Source organism: Procambarus clarkii, chromosome 24, assembly GCF_040958095.1.
Source record: "Procambarus clarkii isolate CNS0578487 chromosome 24, FALCON_Pclarkii_2.0, whole genome shotgun sequence".
NCBI classification, from domain to species: domain Eukaryota; kingdom Metazoa; phylum Arthropoda; class Malacostraca; order Decapoda; family Cambaridae; genus Procambarus; species Procambarus clarkii.
In genome coordinates this window covers 34,879,695-34,905,454 of record NC_091173.1, presented here as the reverse complement: position 1 = coordinate 34,905,454, position 25,760 = coordinate 34,879,695, and the positions used below count along the sequence as shown (strand labels likewise).

The following is a 25,760-nucleotide window of genomic DNA, read 5'->3' as shown; positions in this document are numbered from 1 at the left end:
CACTGGGCGGGCCCTAAGTCTCTGGCTGGCCCACTGGGCGGGCCCTAAGTCTCTGGCTGGCCCACTGGGCGGGCCCTAAGTCTCTGGCTGGCCCACTGGGCGGGCCCTAAGTCTCTGGCTGGCCCACTGGGCGGGCCCTAAGTCTCTGGCTGGCCCACTGGGCGGGCCCTAAGTCTCTGGCTGGCCCACTGGGCGGGCCCTAAGTCTCTGGCTGGCCCACGGGGCGGGCCCTAAGTCTCTGGCTGGCCCACTGGGCGGGCCCTAAGTCTCTGGCTGGCCCACTGGGCGGGCCCTAAGTCTCTGGCTGGCCCACTGGGCGGGCCCTAAGTCTCTGGCTGGCCCACTGGGCGGGCCCTAAGTCTCTGGCTGGCCCACTGGGCGGGCCCTAAGCCTCTGGCTGGCCCACTAAGTGTTGCTTGTTTCTGTTTTACTTGGGCGGAGTATGAGTATTTATGACTCGTATGGTCTCTTCAGTAAGATTTTGCCATATGTGTTTAACAACTTCTTCTGCTCTGTTGAATCTAAGTTGAAATCTTAATGGGTTTGTAACTGTGCACTGTGTTAGATAATGTAAATTACATGTGTGAACCATTTATAGAATTGTGGTTTGAACAGAGTACATGAGCAAATAACTTGTTCCGGAAGTGTTCAGACGTCATCAGTAGGGGTTTTGGTGGTTGTAGCACCCATCAAATGTACTCAGTAATTATGGGGTGAAAGTGGGATAATGATGGGTATTGAGGCCATCAGAGGCGGGGATGCCGGCAACGACCACCAAAGAGTAGATGGGATGACAGTAGATGCCACTAGGGAGTACCGTGAGGAAGTGCAGGGTGTCCGTTCAAGGATATCTTCCCCCTGGGGATAATTACAATTAGTTAAAACCATCATTTAGAGCTTTATACTGCCCAAGGATGCTGATACATATATCTTATATATATATATATATATATATATATATATATATATATATATATATATATATATATATATATATATATATATATATATATATATATATAGATATATATATATATGTATATATATATATATATTATATATATATATATATATGTCGTACCTAGTAGCCAGAACGCACTTCTCAGCCTACTATGCAAGGCCCGATTTGCCTAATAAGCCAAGTTTTCATGAATTAATTGGTTTTCGACTACCTAACCTACCTAACCTAACCTAACTTAACTTTTTCGGCTACCTAACCTAATCTAGCCTATAAAGATAGGCTAGGTTAGGTTAGGTTAGGTAGGGTTGGTTAGGTTCGGTCATATATCTACGTTAATTTTAACTCCAATAAAAAATAAATGACCTCATGCATAATGAAATGGGTAGCTTTATCATTTCATAAGGAAAAAATTAGAGAAAATATATTAATTCAGGAAAACTTGGCTTATTAGGCAAATCGGGCTTTGCATAGTAGGCCGAGAAGTGCGTTCTGGCTACTAGGTACGACATATATATATATATATATATATATATATATATATATATATATATATATATATATATATATATATATATATATATATATACATATATCGTACCTAGTAGCCAGAATGCACTTCTCGGCCTACTATGCAAGGCCCGATTTACCTAATAAGCCAAGTTTTCCTGAATTAATATATTTTCTCAATTTTTTTTCTTATGAAATGATAAAGCTACCCATTTCATTATGTATGAGGTCAATTTTTTTTTATTTGAGTTAAAATTAACGTAGATATATGACCGAACCTAACCATCCCTACCTAACCTAACCTAACCTATCTTTATATGTTAGGTTAGGTTAGGTAGCCGAAAAAGATAGGTTAGGTTAGGTTACGTAGGTTAGGTAGTCGAAAAACAATTAATTCATGAAAACTTGGCTTATTAGGCAAATCGGGCCTTACATAGTAGGCTGAAAATTGCGTTCTGGCTACTAGGTACTACATATATATATATGTTTATTTTGGTAGCAGTCTTTCCTGTAGATATATATATATATATATATATATATATTAATAATATATATATATATATATATATATGTGTCGTACCTAGTAGCCAGAACTCACTTCTCAGCCTACAATGCAAGGCCCGATTTGCCTAGTAAGCCAAGTTTTCCTGAATTAATATATTTTCTCTAATTTCATTATGTATGAGGTCAATTTTTTTTATTGGAGTTAAAATTAACGTAGATATATGACTGAACCTAACCAACCTTGCCTAACCTAACCTAACCTATCTTTATAGGTTAGGTTTGGTTAGGTAGCCGAAAAAGTTAGGTTAGGTAGGTTAGGTAGTCGAAAAACAAATAATTCATGAAAACTTGGCTTATTATGCAAATTTGGCCTTGCATAGTAGGCTGAGAAGTGCGTTCTGGCTGCTAGGCACGACATATGTATATATATATATATATATATATATATATATATATATATATATATATATATATATATATATATATATATATATATATATATATATATATATTTTTTTAATAAAGTTTGTGAGGGTACCACCTCTGGTGCCAATGTGGGGACCCATAGCCTCGGAGAAGAAAATAAAAAGTATTCAGAGGAGACCTTGTGGTTTCTCACTGAACACTAATATTATCTTCTCCTACCACCCCCATTCTTTTGTATGTACACATATATATTTACTTTATTTGAACTTTGTTACAAAAAAGGAGTTACATATGTGTTACAAAGATGGTTGTCATAGGTTGTCGAGTTCCTCCAGCTCCTCAGATGGCGGGCAGGAACCCTGGATGCAGTGCGCATTTCCCCTCTGTATCGCCACACTGAGGCGCTGGAAAAGAAAGCTTGCAGCTCTCGGGTCCCTTGTTGTTTCAATGAGCCTAGAACCCAGTTCCTTCAAAAAACTAGTAGCACTTTTACCCCAGGCGCCGAGCGTCTCAGAAGCAATGGGGACAAAATTGTAGTGGTGATCCAGTTCTCTATACTTACGGGATTTGGCTGCTTCCCTGTGGGTGGCAGCGCCACCTGGTTGTGCAACACTGAGGTTAATGTAGGTGTTAGCCAGGGTTGATACGCACGTGTAGTCCCATACCAACTGCTTGCCATTCTTCCAGGGGTTCACTGTGATACCATCCGGGCGACCAATAAGAGCATCAGAGTTACGGGGCGTTAGGTAACGGGGCTCTCTTTCAGCTGGGCATCCAGCTGTGGTGAGGCTCCTCTTGATGATGTCGTTAACTTCACTGTGCCTCGAGTGCCATCCCCCTGTGCTTTGGCAGAGTAGGCCATGGTGACCGTACCTGTCAGCCACCACCTCGCCGCAAATACACCTATATCTGGTGTGGATTGGGGCAGCAAGGCGGAGGGCCACAGCAATTCGGAGGGCGTGTGGTGTGAGACGCGTGCCAGTTGCCGACATTGGGGTTGCTAACAGGAAATCCCCTGCATGTGGTGCTGCTACTGCTGTAAGGCGAGCAATGTCGTGTTGTGTTGTTGCAGCACCCAGGCACTCTGCAGCAACTTGGTCTACAATGGGACCATCCCAGCTGGATTGCTTGTGGGATTTTGGGGATGGTGGTTGAGGTGATTGGCCTGCACGAGAGGCCCACTCTGTGGCACAGCGTGTAAAATTGGGATCATGTACACCTGCCAGCTGATGTAAGTGGGCAGGTAGAATTTCCTTCACAAGGTCGTCGGATGCTGATAAGGAGGACAGGAAGGCTGGAACAGCGATTTGCGTTGCTGTTCGAACTCCGAGGCCCCCAAGTCTTACGGGAAGAGAGGCTTGTTTCCACTGTAGGTCATCGAGAGAGAGGTTAAGGGCTTTTTCTAGCATTGATTTCAGTAACCGGTCATACTCACTTAGTTTTTTGCTACTGTAAGATGGTGAACACCTCAGAAAGTAGGTTAACCTGGGGAGGGACAGACATCTGGTGATGAGGTAGAGTGCATCATGAGCATCAATATCCTCAATCCTCCCATCCATCCTCTTAAGGTCGGCGATTTTCTTATCAAGGACCTCATCGATGGCTTTCAACCCCAGGGGAGCTCCTAGGAGTGTGCTGTCTTCAGGTTTAGTTTTATGGATATTTGGCAGAAGAACCTCTATTCTCTCTACGATGCCCTGGTTGGAACATATTATTTCACATTTAGAAGGGTTCAGGGTGAGGCCTAAAACTGCACCTTGCTCCTGGATTTTTCTGATGTCCTCCAGGAGGGAGTCTTGGGAACCAGCTAGGGTACCATCATCCAAGAACCAGATGTTAAGCTCGCTGGACAGGACCTCTGTGACTTGTTTGATGACTAAGCAGAAAAGGAGAGGAGCGAGAGGGTCACCCTGTTGGACGCCTTCTCGCGAGTCAATTTCATGTTCGCCAAAAAGTAGCTTAAGATCCATACTGTAGCATGAATGTACAAAAGGGTAGAGGGAAGGGAAATGACTATGAACCGCACGGAGTACAGCATCCCTCCGCACCAAATTGAAGGCATTTTTGAAATCTAGCTTGATAAGGGCCTTTTCGTCTGTGATGTTGGCGATGAAGGCTCGAGCTGCATGGGCTGCCGCCTCACACCCTTGTGGAATGCCGGACCCGAGCTGTTTTGGCTTCAGCATGTTGGCCGCTGCATCACTAACTGTTCTTGCAGCTGCCTTTGCGACGAGACGCCGGAGAGAATTGCCCACAGCTATTGGCCTGATCCCTCCATCCTTTTTCTTTAGAGCACAGAGAGATGCTCCAAAAAAGATAGGTCTTATGGACGCTGGTATGTTGCCAGCTAGACATGTGTTGGTGAATCTGGTTAGTTCCACCAAGAGGTTCTTTGCAATGTCACCCAGTGCAGGGTTGAGCATTTGCTTGAGGTGGTTGGGTTTTAGTCCTGTGAACCCACCTGCTGATCCTGTAGGGAAGGACATGGCTGCTTTATGGACCACAGATTCAGCCACCCAGAGAGGTTCTGCTCCGGTAGCCCCCACTTGTACAATGTCGTCCTCACGCGGAGCCTTGGGTGGGTGTTATTCCCTTAGGGCTTGAGCTGTTGTGGCATCTCTGTCGGCAATTGAGTCCTCACTGGTGATGACTCGTATTGCGCCAATAGTGTTTCCTTCTTCTATTTTCTTGGTGACTGATGTTCTGATTTTTGATGTCTCGGATATGCCACTGTTGCTCTTCCTGCCGTGGGTGTTTCTCGCGCGAGTGGGAAGGCGCACCTGGTTGTCCTCCCTGGGAAAATCATTTATAGCTTTGATGACTGAGGCAGCTAAGGTTTTGTCTCTCCTTGCAGGGGTGGCTAGACATATGTTGCCAAACATTAGGAGGTTGTGCCATGCTTGGGTCGTTCCAGGAGAGTCGTTGACCTTTCTCAGGAGGGCAGATAATTTGGCTGCTGCATGGGGGCGGGCTGCTTTAGGGATGTGTTGCAAGGTTCTGGCCGATGTTGCTTTGATAGCTTCTAATAAATTTTCTGTGGGAATGAAGGTCTGGGAGGTGTTTTGCCTTACGGGCGGGCGGGCGGTATATATATATATATATATATATATATATATATATATGTCGTACCTAGTAGCCAGAACTCACTTCTCAGCCTACTATGCAAGGCCCGATTTGCCTAATAAGCCAAGTTTTCCTGAATTAATATATTTTCTCTATTTTTTTCTTATGAAATGATAAAGCTACCCATTTCATTATGTATGAGGTAATTTTTTTTTATTGGATTTAAAATTAACGTAGATATATGATCGAACCTAACCAACCCTACCTAACCTAACCTAACCTATCTTTATAGGTAATGTTAGGTTAGGTAGCCAAAAAAAGCTAGGTTAGGTTAGGTTAGGTAGGTTAGGTAGACGAAAAAACATTAATTCATGAAAACTTGGCTTATTAGGCAAATTGGGCCTTGCATAGTAGGCTGAGAAGTGTGTTCTGGCTACTAGGTACGACATATATATATATATATATATATATATATATATATATATATATATACATATATATATATATATATATATATATATATATATATATATATATATATATATATGCATATATATACATATATATATATATACCCCAAGGGGAGGATATCCATGAACAGACCCCCCCCCCCCCACTTCCTCACGGTACTCCCTAGTGGCATCTACTGTCATCCCATCTACTCTTTGGTGGTCGTTGCCGGCATCCCCGCCTCTGATGGCCTCAATACCCATCATTATCCCACTTTCACCCCATAATTACTGAGTACATTTGATGGGTGCTACAACCACCAAAACCCCTACTGTCATCAGTGTGAACCAGGTACTCACTGAGGGACCAGTGTGAGGTGAGTGTGAACCAGGTACTCACTGAGGGACCAGTGTGAAGGTGAGTGTGAACCAGGTACTCACTGATGGACCAGTGTGAAGGTGAGTGTGAACCAGGTACTCACTGAGGGACCAGTGTGAAGGTGAGTGTGAACCAGGTACTCACTGAGGGACCAGTGTGAAGGTGAGTGTGAACCAGGTACTCACTGAGGGACCAGTGTGAAGGTGAGTGTGAACCAGGTACTCACTGAGGGACCAGTGTGAAGGTGAGTGTGAACCAGGTACTCACTGAGGGACCAGTGTGAAGGTGAGTGTGAACCAGGTACTCACTGAGGGACCAGTGTGAGGTGAGTGTGAACCAGGTACTCACTGAGGGACCAGTGTAAAGGTGAGTGTGAACCAGGTACTCACTGAGGGACCAGTGTGAAGGTGAGTGTGAACCAGGTACTCACTGAGGGACCAGTGTGAAGGTGAGTGTGAACCAGGTACTCACTGAGGGACCAGTGTGAAGGTGAGTGTGAACCAGGTACTCACTGAGGGACCAGTGTGAGGTGAGTGTGAACCAGGTACTCACTGAGGGACCAGTGTAAAGGTGAGTGTGAACCAGGTACTCACTGAGGGACCAGTGTGAGGTGAGTGTGAACCAGGTACTCACTGAGGGACCAGTGTGAAGGTGAGTGTGAACCAGGTACTCACTGAGGGACCAGTGTGAGGTTGAGTGTGAACCAGGTACTCACTGAGGGACCAGTGTGAGGTTGAGTGTGAACCAGGTACTCACTGAGGGACCAGTGTGAAGATGAGTGTGAACCAGGTACTCACTGAGGGACCAGTGTGAGGTGAGTGTGAACCAGGTACTCACTGAGGGACCAGTGTGAGGTGAGTGTGAACCAGGTACTCACTGAGGGGCCAGTGTGAGGTTGAGTGTGAACCAGGTACTCACTGAGGGACCAGTGTGAAGGTGAGTGTGAACCAGGTACTCACTGAGGGACCAGTGTGAGGTTGAGTATGAACCAGGTACTCACTGAGGGACCAGTGTGAGGTTGAGTGTGAACCAGGTACTCACTGAGGGACCAGTGTGAGGTTGAGTGTGAACCAGGTACTCACTGAGGGACCAGTGTGAAGGTGAGTGTGAACCAGGTACTCACTGAGGGACCAGTGTGAGGTGAGTGTGAACCAGGTACTCACTGAGGGACCAGTGTGAAGGTGAGTGTGAACCAGGTACTCACGGTGGGAGCTGTGTGTTGGGTGAAGGATCTGCTCCTGTGATGACGACAACCTGTGAGGAACATTCAAATTAGTGTCGACACAGGAGTAAATAATTTACAATTATTTGTAAACAAATTTTGTTTTAAATATTATTGTTAACAGCCCCAACCTTCACCCTGACACAGTTTACAGCACCATCCTTCACCCTGACACAGTTTACAGCCCCAACCTTCACCCTGACACAGTTTACAGCCCCAACCTTCACCGTGACACAGTTTACAGCCCCAACCTTCACCCTGACACAGTTTACAGCCCCAACCTTCACCCTGACACAGTTTACAGCACCAACCTTCACCCTGACACAGTTTACAGCACCAACCTTCACCCTGACACAGTTTACAGCACCAACCTTCACCCTGACACAGTTTACAGCCCCAACCTTCACCCTGACACAGTTTACAGCACCAACCTTCACCCTGACACAGTTTACAGCACCAACCTTCACCCTGACACAGTTTACAGCACCAACCTTCACCCTGACACAGTTTACAGCACCAACCTTCACCCTGACACAGTTTACAGCACCAACCTTCACCCTGACACAGTTTACAGCCCCAACCTTCACCCTGACACAGTTTACAGCCCCAACCTTCACCCTGACACAGTTTACAGCCCCAACCTTCACCCTGACACAGTTTACAGCACCAACCTTCACCCTGACACAGTTTACAGCACCAACCTTCACCCTGACACAGTTTACAGCCCCAACCTTCACCCTGACACAGTTTACAGCCCCAACCTTCACCCTGACACAGTTTACAGCCCCAACCTTCACCCTGACACAGTTTACAGCACCAACCTTCACCCTGACACAGTTTACAGCACCAACCTTCACCCTGACACAGTTTACAGCACCAACCTTCACCCTGACACAGTTTACAGCACCAACCTTCACCCTGACACAGTTTACAGCACCAACCTTCACCCTGACACAGTTTACAGCCCCAACCTTCACCCTGACACAGTTTACAGCCCCAACCTTCACCCTGACACAGTTTACAGCACCAACCTTCACCCTGACACAGTTTACAGCACCAACCTTCACCCTGACACAGTTTACAGCACCAACCTTCACCCTGACACAGTTTACAGCCCCAACCTTCACCCTGACACAGTTTACAGCACCAACCTTCACCCTGAAACAGTTTACAGCACCAACCTTCACCCTGACACAGTTTACAGCACCAATCTTCACCCTGACACAGTTTACAGCACCAACCTTCACCCTGACACAGTTTACAGCACCAACCTTCACCCTGACACAGTTTACAGCACCAACCTTCACCCTGACACAGTTTACAGCCCCAACCTTCACCCTGACACAGTTTACAGCCCCAACCTTCACCCTGACACAGTTTACAGCACCAACCTTCACCCTGACACAGTTTACAGCCCCAACCTTCACCCTGACACAGTTTACAGCACCAACCTTCACCCTGACACAGTTTACAGCACCAACCTTCACCCTGACACAGTTTACAGCACCAACCTTCACCCTGACACAGTTTACAGCACCAACCTTCACCCTGACACAGTTTACAGCACCAATCTTCACCCTGACACAGTTTACAGCACCAACCTTCACCCTGACACAGTTTACAGCACCAACCTTCACCCTGACACAGTTTACAGCACCAACCTTCACCCTGACACAGTTTACAGTCCCAACCTTCACCCTGACACAGTTTACAGCCCCAACCTTCACCCTGACACAGTTTACAGCACCAACCTTCACCCTGACACAGTTTACAGCACCAACCTTCACCCTGACACAGTTTACAGCACCAACCTTCACCCTGACACAGTTTACAGCACCAACCTTCACCCTGACACAGTTTACAGCACCAACCTTCACCCTGACACAGTTTACAGCACCAACCTTCACCCTGACACAGTTTACAGCCCCAACCTTCACCCTGACACAGTTTACAGCACCAACCTTCACCCTGACACAGTTTACAGCACCAACCTTCACCCTGACACAGTTTACAGCACCAACCTTCACCCTGACACAGTTTACAGCACCAACCTTCACCCTGACACAGTTTACAGCACCAACCTTTACCCTGACACAGTTTACAGCACCAACCTTCACCCTGACACAGTTTACAGCACCAACCTTCACCCTGACACAGTTTACAGCACCAACCTTCACCCTGACACAGTTTACAGCACCAACCTTCACCCTGACACAGTTTACAGCACCAACCTTCACCCTGACACAGTTTACAGCCCCAACCTTCACCCTGACACAGTTTACAGCACCAACCTTCACCCTGACACAGTTTACAGCACCAACCTTCACCCTGACACAGTTTATAGCCCCAACCTTCACCCTGACACAGTTTACAGCCCCTACCTTCACCCTGACACAGTTTACAGCACCAACCTTCACCCTGACACAGTTTACAGCACCAACCTTCACCCTGACACAGTTTACAGCACCAACCTTCACCCTGACACAGTTTACAGCACCAACCTTCACCCTGACACAGTTTACAGCACCAACCTTCACCCTGACACAGTTTACAGCACCAACCTTCACCCTGACACAGTTTACAGCCCCAACCTTCACCCTGACACAGTTTACAGCACCAACCTTCACCCTGACACAGTTTACAGCACCAACCTTCACCCTGACACAGTTTACAGCACCAACCTTCACCCTGACACAGTTTACAGCACCAACCTTCACCCTGACACAGTTTACAGCCCCAACCTTCACCCTGACACAGTTTACAGCCCCAACCTTCACCCTGACACAGTTTACAGCACCAACCTTCACCCTGACACAGTTTACAGCACCAACCTTCACCCTGACACAGTTTACAGCACCAACCTTCACCCTGACACAGTTTACAGCCCCAACCTTCACCCTGACACAGTTTACAGCACCAACCTTCACCCTGACACAGTTTACAGCCCCAACCTTCACCCTGACACAGTTTACAGCACCAACCTTCACCCTGACACAGTTTACAGCACCAACCTTCACCCTGACACAGTTTACAGCACCAACCTTCACCCTGACACAGTTTACAGCACCAACCTTCACCCTGACACAGTTTACAGCACCAACCTTCACCCTGACAGTTTACAGCACCAACCTTCACCCTGACACAGTTTACAGCACCAACCTTCACCCTGACACAGTTTACAGCTTCAGCTTCACCAAAACGTTTTAACGGTTTGTTAAAAAAAAATCATAAACAATATCAGAATTTTTTTTCGTAACATCATTATCATTCAGAACACGTCCTGTGGCCCCTATACAGACAGACACGTTCAGAACACGTCCTGTGGCCACTATACAGACAGACACGTTCAGAACACGTCCTGTGGCCACTATACAGACAGACACGTTCAGAACACGTCCTGTGGCCACTATACAGTCAGACACGTTCAGAACACGTCCTGTGGCCCCTATACAGACAGACACGTTCAGAACACGTCCTGTGGCCACTATACGGACAGACACGTTCAGAACACGTCCTGTGGCCACTATACAGTCAGACACCATTCAGAACACGTCCTGTGGCCCCTACACAGACAGACACGTTCAGAACACGTCCTGTGGCCCCTACACAGACAGACACGTTCAGAACACGTCCTGTGGCCACTATACAGTCAGACACGTTCAGAACACGTCCTGTGGCCCCTATACAGACAGACACGTTCAGAACACGTCCTGTGGCCACTATACAGACAGACACGTTCAGAACACGTCCTGTGGCCACTATACAGACAGACACGTTCAGAACAAGTCCTGTGGCCACTATACAGTCAGACACGTTCAGAACGCGTCCTGTGGCCCCTATACAGACAGACACGTTCAGAACACGTCCTGTGGCCACTATACAGACAGACACGTTCAGAACACGTCCTGTGGCCACTATACAGACAGACACGTTCAGAACACGTCCTGTGGCCCCTATACAGACAGACACGTTCAGAACACGTCCTGTGGCCACTATACAGACAGACACGTTCAGAACACGTCCTGTGGCCACTATACAGACAGACACGTTCAGAACAAGTCCTGTGGCCACTATACAGTCAGACACGTTCAGAACGCGTCCTGTGGCCCCTATACAGACAGACACGTTCAGAACACGTCCTGTGGCCCCTACACAGACAGACACGTTCAGAACACGTCCTATGGCCCCTATACAGTCAGACACGTTCAGAACACGTCCTGTGGCCCCTATACAGACAGACACGTTCAGAACACGTCCTGTGGCCACTATACAGACAGACACGTTCAGAACACGTCCTGTGGCCACTATACAGACAGACACGTTCAGAACACGTCCTATGGCCACTATACAGACAGACACGTTCAGAACACGTCCTATGGCCACTATACAGACAGACACGTTCAGAACACGTCCTATGGCCACTATACAGACAGACACGTTCAGAACACGTCCTATGGCCACTATACAGACAGACACGTTCAGAACACACCAGTGACGAAAAATCGTCACTGCGTTTGTAAGGAATTGTTATGGAGAAAAAATCTGTATTAGTGGCAAGACACTCGCCAGGAGTTTGGAGAGCGCTTTGTCCTTGGTTCGTATCCTAGTCGGGAAGGATTTACCGGCAGTAAATCCCTAATTGTAGCCTCTGGTTACCCAACAGCAAAGAGGGAACCAGCTGTTTTTTAAAGCAATTAGGCGGGTCGTATTCCGGGAAAAACAGGATGAGGGACTCGCCCGACACGCTATGCTTACTTGTGGCTGTATAAGAGTGCAAGAACTCTTGTACATATACATCAATAAATAAAAAAGTCGTCGGTGCGGCCTTAGTGTCTCCCGTGTCCGTCCCCAGAATTAGTGGCCTCAAATTATTTCATTATTAACTATTAAATTTTCCTGAAATTTATAGTATAATTATTTCAGTCACGTTAACTACAAATGAAATATTTACAAAGTTTAGCTCATGCCCGCTGTCTCTCGTTCCAAGTCGTAGTTCGTGTTTACAGTTCCGACCAGCACGACTGATAGATACCACAGACAGTCTCTCTTGTAGCAGCACAGACAGTCTCTCTTGTAGCAGCACAGACAGTCTCTCTTGTAGCAGCACAGACAGTCTCTCTTGTAGCAGCACAGACAGCACGACTGATAGCTACCACAGACAGTCTCTCTTGTAGCAGCACAGACAGTCTCTCTTGTAGCAGCACAGACAGTCTCTCTTGTAGCAGCACAGATAGTCTCTCTTGTAGCAGCACAGACAGTCTCTCTTGTAGCAGCACAGACAGTCTCTCTTGTAGCAGCACAGACAGTCTCTCTTGTAGCAGCACAGACAGTCTCTCTTGTAGCAGCACAGACAGTCTCTCTTGTAGCAGCACAGACAGTCTCTCTTGTAGCAGCACAGACAGCACGACTGATAGCTACCACAGACAGTCTCTCTTGTAGCAGCACAGACAGTCTCTCTTGTAGCAGCACAGACAGTCTCTCTTGTAGCAGCACAGATAGTCTCTCTTGTAGCAGCACAGACAGTCTCTCTTGTAGCAGCACAGACAGTCTCTCTTGTAGCAGCACAGACAGTCTCTCTTGTAGCAGCACAGACAGTCTCTCTTGTAGCAGCACAGACAGTCTCTCTTGTAGCAGCACAGACAGTCTCTCTTGTAGCAGCACAGACAGTCTCTCTTGTAGCAGCACAGACAGTCTCTCTTGTAGCAGCACAGACAGTCTCTCTTGTAGCAGCACAGACAGTCTCTCTTGTAGCAGCACAGACAGTCTCTCTTGTAGCACCACAGACATTCTCTCTTGTAGCAGCACAGACAGTCTCTCTTGTAGCAGCACAGACAGTCTCTCTTGTAGCACCACAGACAGCACGACTGATAGCAGCACAGACGGTCCAGCTGGTAACACCAGACGGTCCAGCTGGTAACACCACAGACGGTCCAGCTGGTAACACCACAGATGGTCCAGCTGGTAACACCACAGACGGTCCAGCTGGTAACACCACAGACGGTCCAGCTGGTAACACCACAGATGGTCCAGCTGGTAACACCACAGATGGTCCAGCTGGTAACACCACAGACGGTCCAGCTGGTAACACCACAGACGGTCCAGCTGGTAACACCACAGACGGTCCAGCTGGTAACACCACAGATGGTCCAGCTGGTAACACCACAGACGGTCCAGCTGGTAACACCACAGACGGTCCAGCTGGTAACACCACAGATGGTCCAGCTGGTAACACCACAGACGGTCCAGCTGGTAACACCACAGACGGTCCAGCTGGTAACACCACAGATGGTCCAGCTGGTAACACCACAGACGGTCCAGCTGGTAACACCACAGATGGTCCAGCTGGTAACACCACAGATGGTCCAGCTGGTAACACCACAGACGGTCCAGCTGGTAACACCACAGATGGTCCAGCTGGTAACACCACAGATGGTCCAGCTGGTAACACCACAGACGGTCCAGCTGGTAACACCACAGACGGTCCAGCTGGTAACACCACAGACGGTCCAGCTGGTAACACCACAGATGGTCCAGCTGGTAAAACCAGACGGTCCAGCTGGTAACACCACAGATGGTCCAGCTGGTAACACCAGACGGTCCAGCTGGTAACACCACACACGGTCCAGCTGGTAACACCAGACGGTCCAGCTGGTAACACCACAGATGGTCCAGCTGGTAACACCACAGATGGTCCAGCTGGTAACACCACAGATGGTCCAGCTGGTAACACCACAGACGGTCCAGCTGGTAACACCAGACGGTCCAGCTGGTAACACCACAGACGGTCCAGCTGGTAACACCACAGATGGTCCAGCTGGTAACACCACAGACGGTCCAGCTGGTAACACCACAGATGGTCCAGCTGGTAACACCACAGACGGTCCAGCTGGTAACACCACAGATGGTCCAGCTGGTAACACCACAGATGGTCCAGCTGGTAACACCACAGACGGTCCAGCTGGTAACACCACAGACGGTCCAGCTGGTAACACCACAGACGGTCCAGCTGGTAACACCACAGATGGTCCAGCTGGTAAAACCAGACGGTCCAGCTGGTAACACCACAGATGGTCCAGCTGGTAACACCAGACGGTCCAGCTGGTAACACCACACACGGTCCAGCTGGTAACACCAGACGGTCCAGCTGGTAACACCACAGATGGTCCAGCTGGTAACACCACAGATGGTCCAGCTGGTAACACCACAGATGGTCCAGCTGGTAACACCACAGACGGTCCAGCTGGTAACACCAGACGGTCCAGCTGGTAACACCACAGACGGTCCAGCTGGTAACACCACAGATGGTCCAGCTGGTAACACCACAGACGGTCCAGCTGGTAACACCACAGATGGTCCAGCTGGTAACACCACAGACGGTCCAGCTGGTAACACCACAGACGGTCCAGCTGGTAACACCACAGACGGTCCAGCTGGTAACACCACAGATGGTCCAGCTGGTAACACCACAGACGGTCCAGCTGGTAACACCACAGACGGTCCAGTTGGTAACACCACAGACGGTCCAGCTGGTAACACCACAGACGGTCCAGCTGGTAACACCACAGATGGTCCAGCTGGTAACACCACAGACGGTCCAGCTGGTAACACCACAGACGGTCCAGCTGGTAACACCACAGATGGTCCAGCTGGTAACACCACAGATGGTCCAGCTGGTAACACCACAGACGGTCCAGCTGGTAACACCACAGACGGTCCAGCTGGTAACACCACAGATGGTCCAGCTGGTAACACCACAGACGGTCCAGCTGGTAACACCACAGACTGTCCAGCTGGTAACACCACAGACGGTCCAGCTGGTAACACCACAGATGGTCCAGCTGGTAACACCACAGATGGTCCAGCTGGTAACACCACAGACGGTCCAGCTGGTAACACCACAGACGGTCCAGCTGGTAACACCACAGATGGTCCAGCTGGTAACACCACAGATGGTCCAGCTGGTAACACCACAGACGGTCCAGCTGGTAACACCACAGACGGTCCAGCTGGTAACACCACAGATGGTCCAGCTGGTAACACCACAGATGGTCCAGCTGGTAACACCACAGATGGTCCAGCTGGTAACACCACAGATGGTCCAGCTGGTAACACCACAGACGGTCCAGCTGGTAACACCACAGACGGTCCAGCTGGTAACACCACAGATGGTCCAGCTGGTAACACCACAGACGGTCCAGCTGGTAACACCACAGATGGTCCAGCTGGTAACACCACAGATGGTCCAGCTGGTAACACCACAGATGGTCCAGCTGGTAACACCACAGACGGTCCAGCTGGTAACACCACAGATGGTCCAGCTGGTAACACCACAGATGGTCCAGCTGGTAACACCACAGATGGTCCAGCTGGTAACACCACAGACGGTCCAGCTGGTAACACCACAGACGGTCCAGCTGGTAACACCACAGATGGTCCAGCTGGTAACACCACAGACGGTCCAGCTGGTAACACCACAGATGGTCCAGCTGGTAACACCACAGATGGTCCAGCTGGTAACACCACAGATGGTCCAGCTGGTAACACCACAGATGGTCCAGCTGGTAACACCACAGACGGTCCAGCTGGTAACACCACAGATGGTCCAGCTGGTAACACCACAGATGGTCCAGCTGGTAACACCACAGATGGTCCAGCTGGTAACACCACAGATGGTCCAGCTGGTAACACCACAGACGGTCCAGCTGGTAACACCACAGATGGTCCAGCTGGTAACACCACAGATGGTCCAGCTGGTAACACCACAGATGGTCCAGCTGGTAACACCACAGATGGTCCAGCTGGTAACACCACAGATGGTCCAGCTGGTAACACCACAGACGGTCCAGCTGGTAACACCACAGATGGTCCAGCTGGTAACACCACAGATGGTCCAGCTGGTAACACCAGACGGTCCCAAAGTTACCACAAGAGGCAGCGGAACAAACATTACAACAGTCAGTCACCACACTACTAGCACCAAAGATAGCCCCAATGATAGAACAATAGTCGTACTGGAAGCATTACAGATATCGAATATGACTTTGTTTGGAGCACCTCTGTGAGCAGCGGTGCCAAAGCATAAGGGCAAGCTGCTCACAGCGGTTATCAACAATTGACAACTGCCAAGAGAATCAGCATAACAATCAAAGTGAAACCTGTCAGATTACTGGCCGTGTCGGTCTCAATATGGTGAGGCAAGCAGTCTGAGAATCGGTTCCATCAACATTTTTTTTTTTTTTGCAGGGATATTCCTGCGCGGGCCCTAAGCCTCTGGCTGGCCCACTGCGCGGGCCCTAAGCCTCTGGCTGGCCCACTAAGTGTTGCTTGTTTCTGTTTTACTTGGGCGGAGTATGAGTATTTATGACTCGTATGGTCGCTCCATCAACATTGATAATGTTTGCTAGTATAATATGGATCGTGTTTATAGGGTCGATAGATTTATATATGAGGGAGAAGGGATTCACTGATAAAATCATATATTTCATACAACAACTAGTGTATTAAACTTAAACATGTAGACAATATTTACACATGATTGGTGATAATTGTCATTACGTTATGAAGCAACATACACGACAACACCCGTAGTCGTCACTCCCTAAGCTGAACACGTTGACTGTGATACACTTCTAAAAATCACAGCTGCCTAACACCACTATGGTATTGGTCAAAGGACAATTATAAGAGATCCATTGATTCTCGGGAGAAAATTGCACACACATGAAGTCTGACAAGTGCATGAAATAAACCAGATACATTAACTTGCTGAATATGGCTCCACCAGTACTGAGTCAAGCACTCCTCCAGTCTCTACTGGGTTCCACTTGAGCACCACTACTGTGATAAAATATGCATATGCAAATTGAAAGTACTTATTCAACAGAAAACAGATAACAGTCACACATTAACATTCACATGGATATATATGTATAGTCATGGCTGACTATACTTTCACATGCGTGTGAATGTATAGTCACTCTTCCCGCCATCGTGAATGAGCTCACTGCTAAGGTAACTCATCTTCACCACTGAAGTTTCAACCCCTCCATCTCGGGAGTTGATTAACTGGAGTAGTTAGTTGAATATCCTGGAGTCCAGTAACTATGACTAGTCAGGGGGGATGTGACTTTGAAAGCTAGAGAGACCACATTGATTCTGTACTCAGTCCTCGAGAATGATTTCTCGACATTCCTCACACTTCATTTTTAAAGAATCTACACACAGAACCTAGTAACACATCTGGAGAGAAGGGACGTCGTTACAAACCCCCAACATGGGTTCAAGGAGGATAAATCTTGACTCATTGGCTTAATAGAATTCTACGATCAGGTGACAAAGATTAAGCAAGAAAAAGAAGGTTGGGCGAACTGCATTTTCTTGGACAGTTGGAAAGCCTTTGACACATAAGAGGCTGGTAAATAAGCTGGAGAAACAGGCAGGAATAACTGGTAGGGCGCTCCAGTGGATAAGGGAGTACATAAGCAATAGAAAGCAGAGAGTTACATTGAGAGGTGAGACCTCAGATTGGCGTGAAGTCACCAGTGGAGTCCCACAGGGCTCTGTACTCAGACCTACCCTGTTTCTGATATAAGTAAATGATCTCCCAGAGGGTATAGACTCATTCCTCTCAATGTTTGCTGACGACGCCAAAATTATGAGAAAGAATAAGACAGATGAGGACTGCCTGAGGCTTCAAGAAGAGCTGGACAAACTGAAGGAATGGTCGAACAAATGGTTGTTAGAGTTCAACCGAAGCAATTGTAATGTAATGAAGCTAGGTGTAGGGATCAGGAGGCCAGATACAAGGTATTATTTTGGAGATGAAATTCTTCAAGAGTCAGAGAGAGAGAAAGACCTGGGGGTGGATATCAAGCCAGACCTGTCCCCAAAGCCCATATCAAGAGAATAGCATCAGCGGCATATGCCAGGTTGGCTACCCTCGTCACGGCCCTTGTTGATTTGTTCATTTGATGCATAACACTATTGTGATTTCTGTGTGTAATAAATGAAAATGTCTGAGTGCTGTTATAGCTTCGGTTTTGAAAATTATATATCATATTCGCATGTACTTGGAGACTCCAACATGTACTTGGAGAGGTTTCAGTAGTATTCCTATTTAGGATGGCAAAGTTAATCGGCCTAAATTTAAAAAATGTCATATGAAGAAAGATTGACACATTTTAAATTACATTCTATAGAAATGTGAATAGTTAGGGGGTGACATGATAGAGGTGTTCAAGTGGATGATTGTACACAACAAAGGAAATATTAATTGGCTATTAAAAGTATTAACACGAGACAGAACACGACACAATTGGTATAAATTGGATAAGTTTTAGATTTAGGAAAAATACCCGGATATATACTGGCTCGGTAACAGGGTTGAACGCTGACGCAAGTAGATACAAGTTAGTTCATGCTCTGTGTTGCTCCCCTTGTTTCATACGAATGGAAGATAGAAATTTTCATCCATTCCTATGCTCAATAAACGATCCTTTTTCGATTAATAAACGAAAAATCGATCGGTCACTATAAATATAAAGCTTCCAGATAAGTAAAGGGCATGTGCATTAATTGGCAGCCAATTAATGCACAACTATATTCTACCCACTTCAAGACTCCGCACCAATATAGAAGCATCAAGAGGAAGTATGGGCCATTAGGCCCTCTGCAGTTACTTCCATTCTTATGCTCCCATATCCAATTAATACTGTGACGATAATCTCCTTCAAGAGATTGAGCCTGCTCTTCCCTCCACAATTACGTCGATACAACTATATAAAACTACTATGGAAGAAATGTCCAACAACGACAACAACACCAGCAAGGTTTGCCAGAGAGCAAAACGTATGCAGCCAGGGACACCTGCTCAGACTCAAACCGCCAAACTACCCGTCTTGCTGCCGGCTCCTCTGATTGGTCGCCGGTCGGGCTGCAACTGCACTCCACCCCCCATACTACTTGATGTCTGGGGCCGCCACGACCTCAGTCCTCAGAATATTCCGTGCTTTCACAGTTAACACTTCTCCCTGCTAGACGTAAGCTTTAGCGTACGTATACTGAGAGAGGTGATAGCTTAAAGCCAATATTCCAGCACCTTTCATTTACTTTTATATTGCACTTCTTGTTATTTTGTCTTAACGTAACTTTTCATTGTGTCATTTAATTATTCTCATTATTTTGATTGATTGATTTTATTATACGAATTTGTAAGTCCATTTTATTCATGTTTTGATTTATTTAACGTAATTAAAATTTCATTGTTAAAGTTTACTTGTGTTTTGTGTGTCTTCTCCTTACCTTACCACAGACGAAGTTCCAGATTTTCTATTTTTTTTTATACTATGTGACGAGGCCATACCCCTAGCTTTGAACAGCCGAACACCAACGCGTTACCGTCACAATACCCATAGTTTCGTGTTGTGTCTTGTGTTTGTCACAAATTTGTTCACCTCATCCAAAACTGTTGCACCATATCACCTCACCCAAATGCGAGTATAAGTATGACGGATTAGTGTGTTTCACATAGCACAGCTCCTGTGCCAGGTAAGTCCACTACGGGCTCACCATAGCTTGTGCTACTTGCCCCGCTCCTGTGCCAGGTAAGTCCACTACGGGCTCACCATAGCTTGTGCTACTTGCCCCGCTCCTGTGCCAGGTAAGTATATGTTGTTGAATATGACCAAAAGGGTAGGATTAATAATTCTAACATGAATCTTCTCAATATTACTTACGTTCTTCTTCACTGTCGAGGGTAATTAATAAATTAACTCTACAAAATTAATTCTTTATTTCTGGTCTGTCACCTAAATGCGTTTCGTAATGCTTATTACATTTTCAAACACTTAGTTTACACAAAAAATTCATACCTATACTCGTTCTGGGTGAGGTGATATGGCACAAAAGCTTTGGGTGAGGTGACTGAGCTATGCCAGAACATGAATTAATGGGTATGAAAACATAAGAATGGAAGTAACTGCAGAAGTCCTATTGTCCCATACTTCCTCTTGTTGCTTCTACGTTGGTTCGGGGTCTTGAAGTGGGTAGAATATAGTTGTGCGTTAATTGGCTGTTGATTGCTGGTGTTGACTTTTTGACGTGTAGTGCCTCGCTGATGTCGTGTCTCCTGCTATCTCTGTATCTATCGATGATTTCTGTGTTACTTGTTAATATTTCTCTGGTGATGGTCTGGTTGTGAGAAGAGATTATATGCTCCTTGATGGAGCTCTGTTTGTGCATAGTTAATCGCCTAGAAAGAGACGTTGTTGTCTTGCCTATATACTGAGTTCTTTGGGGCTTACAGTCCCCAAGTGGGCATTTGAAGGCATAGAAGACGATAGTTTCATTCAGAGCGTTCTGTTTGGTGTCTTGGGAGTTTTTCATGAATAGGTTGGCCGTTGTTCTGTTTTTGTAGTAAATTGTCAATTGTATTTTCCGATTTTTGTCTGTAGAGATAACGTTCCTATCAATAATGTCTTTCTGAACCCTTTACTCTGTTTTATGAGTCGTTGAAAAAAGTTTCTGTAAAACAGTCTAATAGGGGTACGAGTGTTGTGTTAGTTGACTCTTCAAAGGTTACATGGCATTTCACCTTTCTTTTTATGATGTTTTCAACAAAGCCGTTAAAGAAGCCATTGTTAACTAGGACCTGCCGTACCCTACAGAGTTCTTCATCGACTTGCTTTCATCCTGAGCAGTGGCTGAGAGCCCAGTCGATGTAAGCGTTGACAACACTCCTCTTGTACCTGTCTGGGCAGTCACTATTAGTATTGAGGCACATTTCTATGTTTGTTTCCTTAGTGTAGACTGCAGTGTAGAAGCCTCCGTTCCTTTCCGTGACTGTTACATCCAGAAAGGGCAACTTCCCATCATTCTCCATCGCGTGCATGAAACTCAACACAGAATTCTGCTCGAATGCCTCCTTCAGCTGCTGCAGATGTCTGACATCAGGTACCTGCATAAAAATGTTGTCAACATACCTGCAGTATATGATGGGTTTCAAGTCCATGTCAACTAAGACCCTCTGCTCCATGGTACCCATGTAGAAGTTCGCAAACAGGACACCTAGGAGAGAACCCCTGGCGACCCCATCTACTTGCTTATACATGTGCCCATCCGGGCTCAAGAAGGGTGCCTCTTTAGTGCAGACTTGGGGGTAGCTTCCTTAGTATGCTTTCTAGTATGTCAAGAGGAGTACAAACTGGATCACGATACACTCTATCCGCTATCCTCCCGATTGTTTCAACCACAGGTGCGTTGGTAAACTGTGACTCTACATCCAACGAGGCTCTTATCCCCCGTGGCCCGTGCTCCCTGCAGTCGGTCGACAAATTCCTTTGGAGACTTCAGGCTGAAAGTGCAAGGTACATAAGAGTCAGCAAGCAGTTGAGTCGCTTAGCCAGTTTGTACGTGGGTGTGGGTATCTGGCTGATGATTGGCCGAAGTGGGTTTCCAGGCTTCTGGGTCTTGACATTCCCATATGCCATACCAGGTTTGTATTCCCCAATAACCTTTCGCAGATGGAATCCGGATTTCTTGGTGCTCACAGTTTCGATCAATCTGTTTACCTTCGTTTTCAATTCGGCTGTAGTGTCCTTCGTTAACCTTTGGAATTTAGTTTGGTCGGGGAGTATGAGGTTCATTTATGCCAGCTATTCGTCTTTTTTAAGAATAGCATATATTGGCGACTTGTCACCTTTCCTGACGATCTCTTTATTCTCACGAAAGCTGTTAGCTGCCGCTTTGAGCTCGGGGGACAGTATGGTGCTTCTGTAGTTGCCTCGAGTCTTTCCTCCTTCTGCAATAAGTATCACATGCAAGGTGACTTTAATGGTAATCTTCTTTTGCGTCTCGAGGTCGAATATGTCGTCCAATAGGATCTCCAACTCCACTTTCCGGGCCATCTCACTTGATCTGGGCATAACGTTACAGTTTATACCCAGATTTAAAAGAGTGATTTAGTCCTCAGTGAGGTTGATTCCAGCAAGGTTTAAGAAACCATCTCTGGGTCGTGGGATCGCCATGGGTCCTCCAAATAATGCTGTCATTTTATTGATGATCCTGGTTTCGGTGCTGTGGCGATGTCAATCTGTAAAGATGTCGAGGTGCTGGTCGATTCGAGTACGGAGGTTTTCGTCGATGTTGCTGTTTCTCCACTGGTCTGTAGCATGAAGTAGTTGCGTTTTTCTGTCGTTGATCTCATTTTCTGCCTTGTGTATCTGATTTTGAATCAGATCTTGGCGATATTTTATCGTGAAGGCTTGGTTTCTTGCTGCTGCGTCGTGCATTTTAATATTAATATATTTTGGTAGCAGTCTTTCTTGTAAACATATGTTGTTGAATATGACCGAAAGGGTAAGATTAATAATTTTAACACGAATCTTCTCAATATTTCTTACGGTTTCTTCACTGTCAAGGGTAATTGATAAATTAACTCTCCAAAATTCATTCTTTATTTCTGGTCTGACGACTGAAATAAAGAATGAATAATTCCAAATGAACTAATTGGAACCAACAAAATTTCCAATCGGTTTATTTGAATTATTATTATATTATATTAAGAACATAAATTAATGAATTAGTTATGTAAGTTTAGGTTAGGTTATGATAGGTTAGGTTAGGCTAAGTAGGGTTGGTTAGGTTCGGTCATATATCTACATTAGTTTTAATTCAAGTTAAAAATAATAATTCATACATAACGAAATGGATAGCTTTATCATTTCAAAAGAAAAAAAATTGAAAAATATTCAAATTCAGGAAAACTTGACTTTGGGAGTCAACCCCGAGGGAAAATCAGGGTTGGAGTCCCTAAAGCAGCTTGCTGCTGTTTACAGCTACATTCTGGCAACTCCTGCGACGACACTGGTGCCAAGCGTATCGGCGCCTGCCCTTCCCTTGGATCACATCGGTGGCGTGGAGAGGGTGGATCTGCTACATGGGCAACAACCGGTTCTCCGTAATTACTGCCCAAGCCTGTGCCCTGGAGAGAACACTCCAGCATCGCCTTGGCGATGGCTCAACACGGGAAGTGACAGTTACCGGTGATAAGCCTACCACTCAATTAGCATGGATCTGTGAGGCGCCAGGGGTTGCTTCCGTCGGTGGGAGAAATCATCCAATTTCATGGGACAGCTACCGCCCGCCTCAAGCTGGGCAGCCCCCAGCCAATAGTGTGCTGTCCCACCACGGTCCACTTGCTCCACTGGGTGCATGGGGCTTAGGCCACAATCCAACAAGCGGATCATCAACCATACACCAGGCAAAAGAAAACAAACACAGAGCCACCCAGCTCTCAAACCAGGCAAGTGATTTTGTATGGACAATGACACCGGGTCTCTCGGATGATCTACTGGAAGTGAACGATGCCCACAAGACAGCTGTGATCAACAATGAACTGCGCTGGCTGCAGATGGACATAGTCGCCCTGCAGGAGACACGTCTGCCCACAACCGGCAGCATACGGGAGATGGACTTTACCTTCTTCTGGCAGGGCAAACAACCAGAAGAGGTAAGGGAGCATGGCGTTGGCTTTGCTATCAGGAACAGATTGTTAGGGTCCATAGTACCGCCCACGAAGAAGTCTGCAAGGATGATCAAACTTCAGGTTCATGCAGCAGCAGGAATGGTCAGCCTCATCAATACCTACACACCATACTGACCTTCTCTACCGAAGCAAAGGACGAGTTCTATGATGACCTCGGCCTAACTCTCAGAGACATGCCTCAACAAGAGCCAGTCTTCTTCCTGGGAGACTTTATTGCAAGATTTGGTTCTGATCACAGCTCTTGGCCTTCCTTCCTGGGCCAGTTTGGATTTGGGAAGGTGAATGAGAGTGGGCAGCGCCTCCTGGAGTTCTGCTGTCGTCATGATCTCTGCATCATCAATACCTTCTTCGACACCAAGCCCCAGCATAAGGTTTCCTGGAGACACCCGAGGTCTAAGCATTGGCACCAACTCGACCTGGTGCTTACGGGGCATAGCAATCTGAAAAGCATCAACCTGACCAATAGCTTTCAGAGCACAGATTGTGACACTGACCATTCTCTCGTCGTATGCAAAGTTCAAAGACCACTCTCTCGTCGAGTAAAGTTCCCGCCCCGGGGAAAATCCACAGAGCATAGATGGAGGGAAGACCAAGCATTAACGTAAACAAGGCCCATGACCTTCACAAGGTGGAAGAAGTCACTGCTGCGCTAGTAAATGACCTTCCTGTACCACCCTGCGATAGCGCAAGTGAAAGGTGGTCACATCTCAGGGGCACTATTTTCAACACTGCCATGTCCACCTTCGGTAAGAGGCAGAACAAGTCAGCAGATTGGTTCGAGGCTAGTGCAGAGGAACTGCTACCCCTCATAGAGGAAAAGAGACAAGCTATCACATCCTACAAGAACCTGCCCTCAGAAAGGAACCTACAGGCCCTCCATACTGCTCACAGTAGAGTTCAACAAACTGTGAGGTGCTGTGGTAACGATTACTGGCTCCGACTCTGCTCCATCATCCAGACCGCGGCCACTGTCGGCAACATAGGAGGCATGCACGAAAGGATCAAACAGGCAACAAGCCCTACACAAAACAGGACGGCTCCTCTGAAGTCAGCAACTGGAGAGATCATGAAAGACTGTGATCAACAGATGATTCACTGGGTGGAACATTACTCCGAACTGTACTCCAGAGAGAACTTGGTCATGGAAGAACTTGATCTTGAACCAACTGTGGAAGAAGTTGAGAAAGCACTAGATTCACTTTCCTCAGGGAAGGCCCCAAGAGACAACGGAATTCCGCCTGAAGTTCTCAAGTGCGCTCGTGGAACACTTAAAACTGAGCTTCATGAACTTCTGTGCCAGTGCTGGAGGGAGGGCTCGGTGCCACAAGACATGAGAGATGCAAACATCATCAATTAACAAAAATAATGGTAACAGAAGCGATGTCAACAACTATCACGACATCTCCCTCCTCAGCGTAGTCGGCCAACTCTGCTAGGGTCGTCTTGGTGAGGCATCAGATTCTTGCTGTAAGAGTGAGCCCTGAATCACAGTGTGGTTTCCGAGCAGAGAGGTCGACCACTGACATGGTGTTCACCCTGAGACAGCTTCAAGAAAAGTGCAGGGAGCAGAGAAAAGCCTTGTACATCGCTTTCATTGACCTTACAAAATCCTTCGACCTCGTGAGCAGGGACGGACTCTTCAAGATCTTGGCCAAATTGCCGGCCAACCCAGCCTACTCAGCATGATACAATCGTTCCACAAGGCC

At 46.9% G+C, this 25,760-nt stretch overlaps 1 protein-coding gene across 1 annotated transcript in view; it reads right to left on the bottom strand.

The window, feature by feature from the left end:
* The window catches only part of LOC123761589 (uncharacterized protein DKFZp434B061), a 65,373-nt gene that overhangs the window by 26,701 nt on the left and 12,912 nt on the right, over positions 1 to 25,760 (bottom strand). The window contains exon 4 of the mRNA XM_069330306.1: positions 7,494 to 7,543. Within this exon, the coding sequence (XP_069186407.1) occupies positions 7,494 to 7,543 (50 nt within the window). The remainder of the gene's footprint in view (positions 1 to 7,493; positions 7,544 to 25,760) is intronic.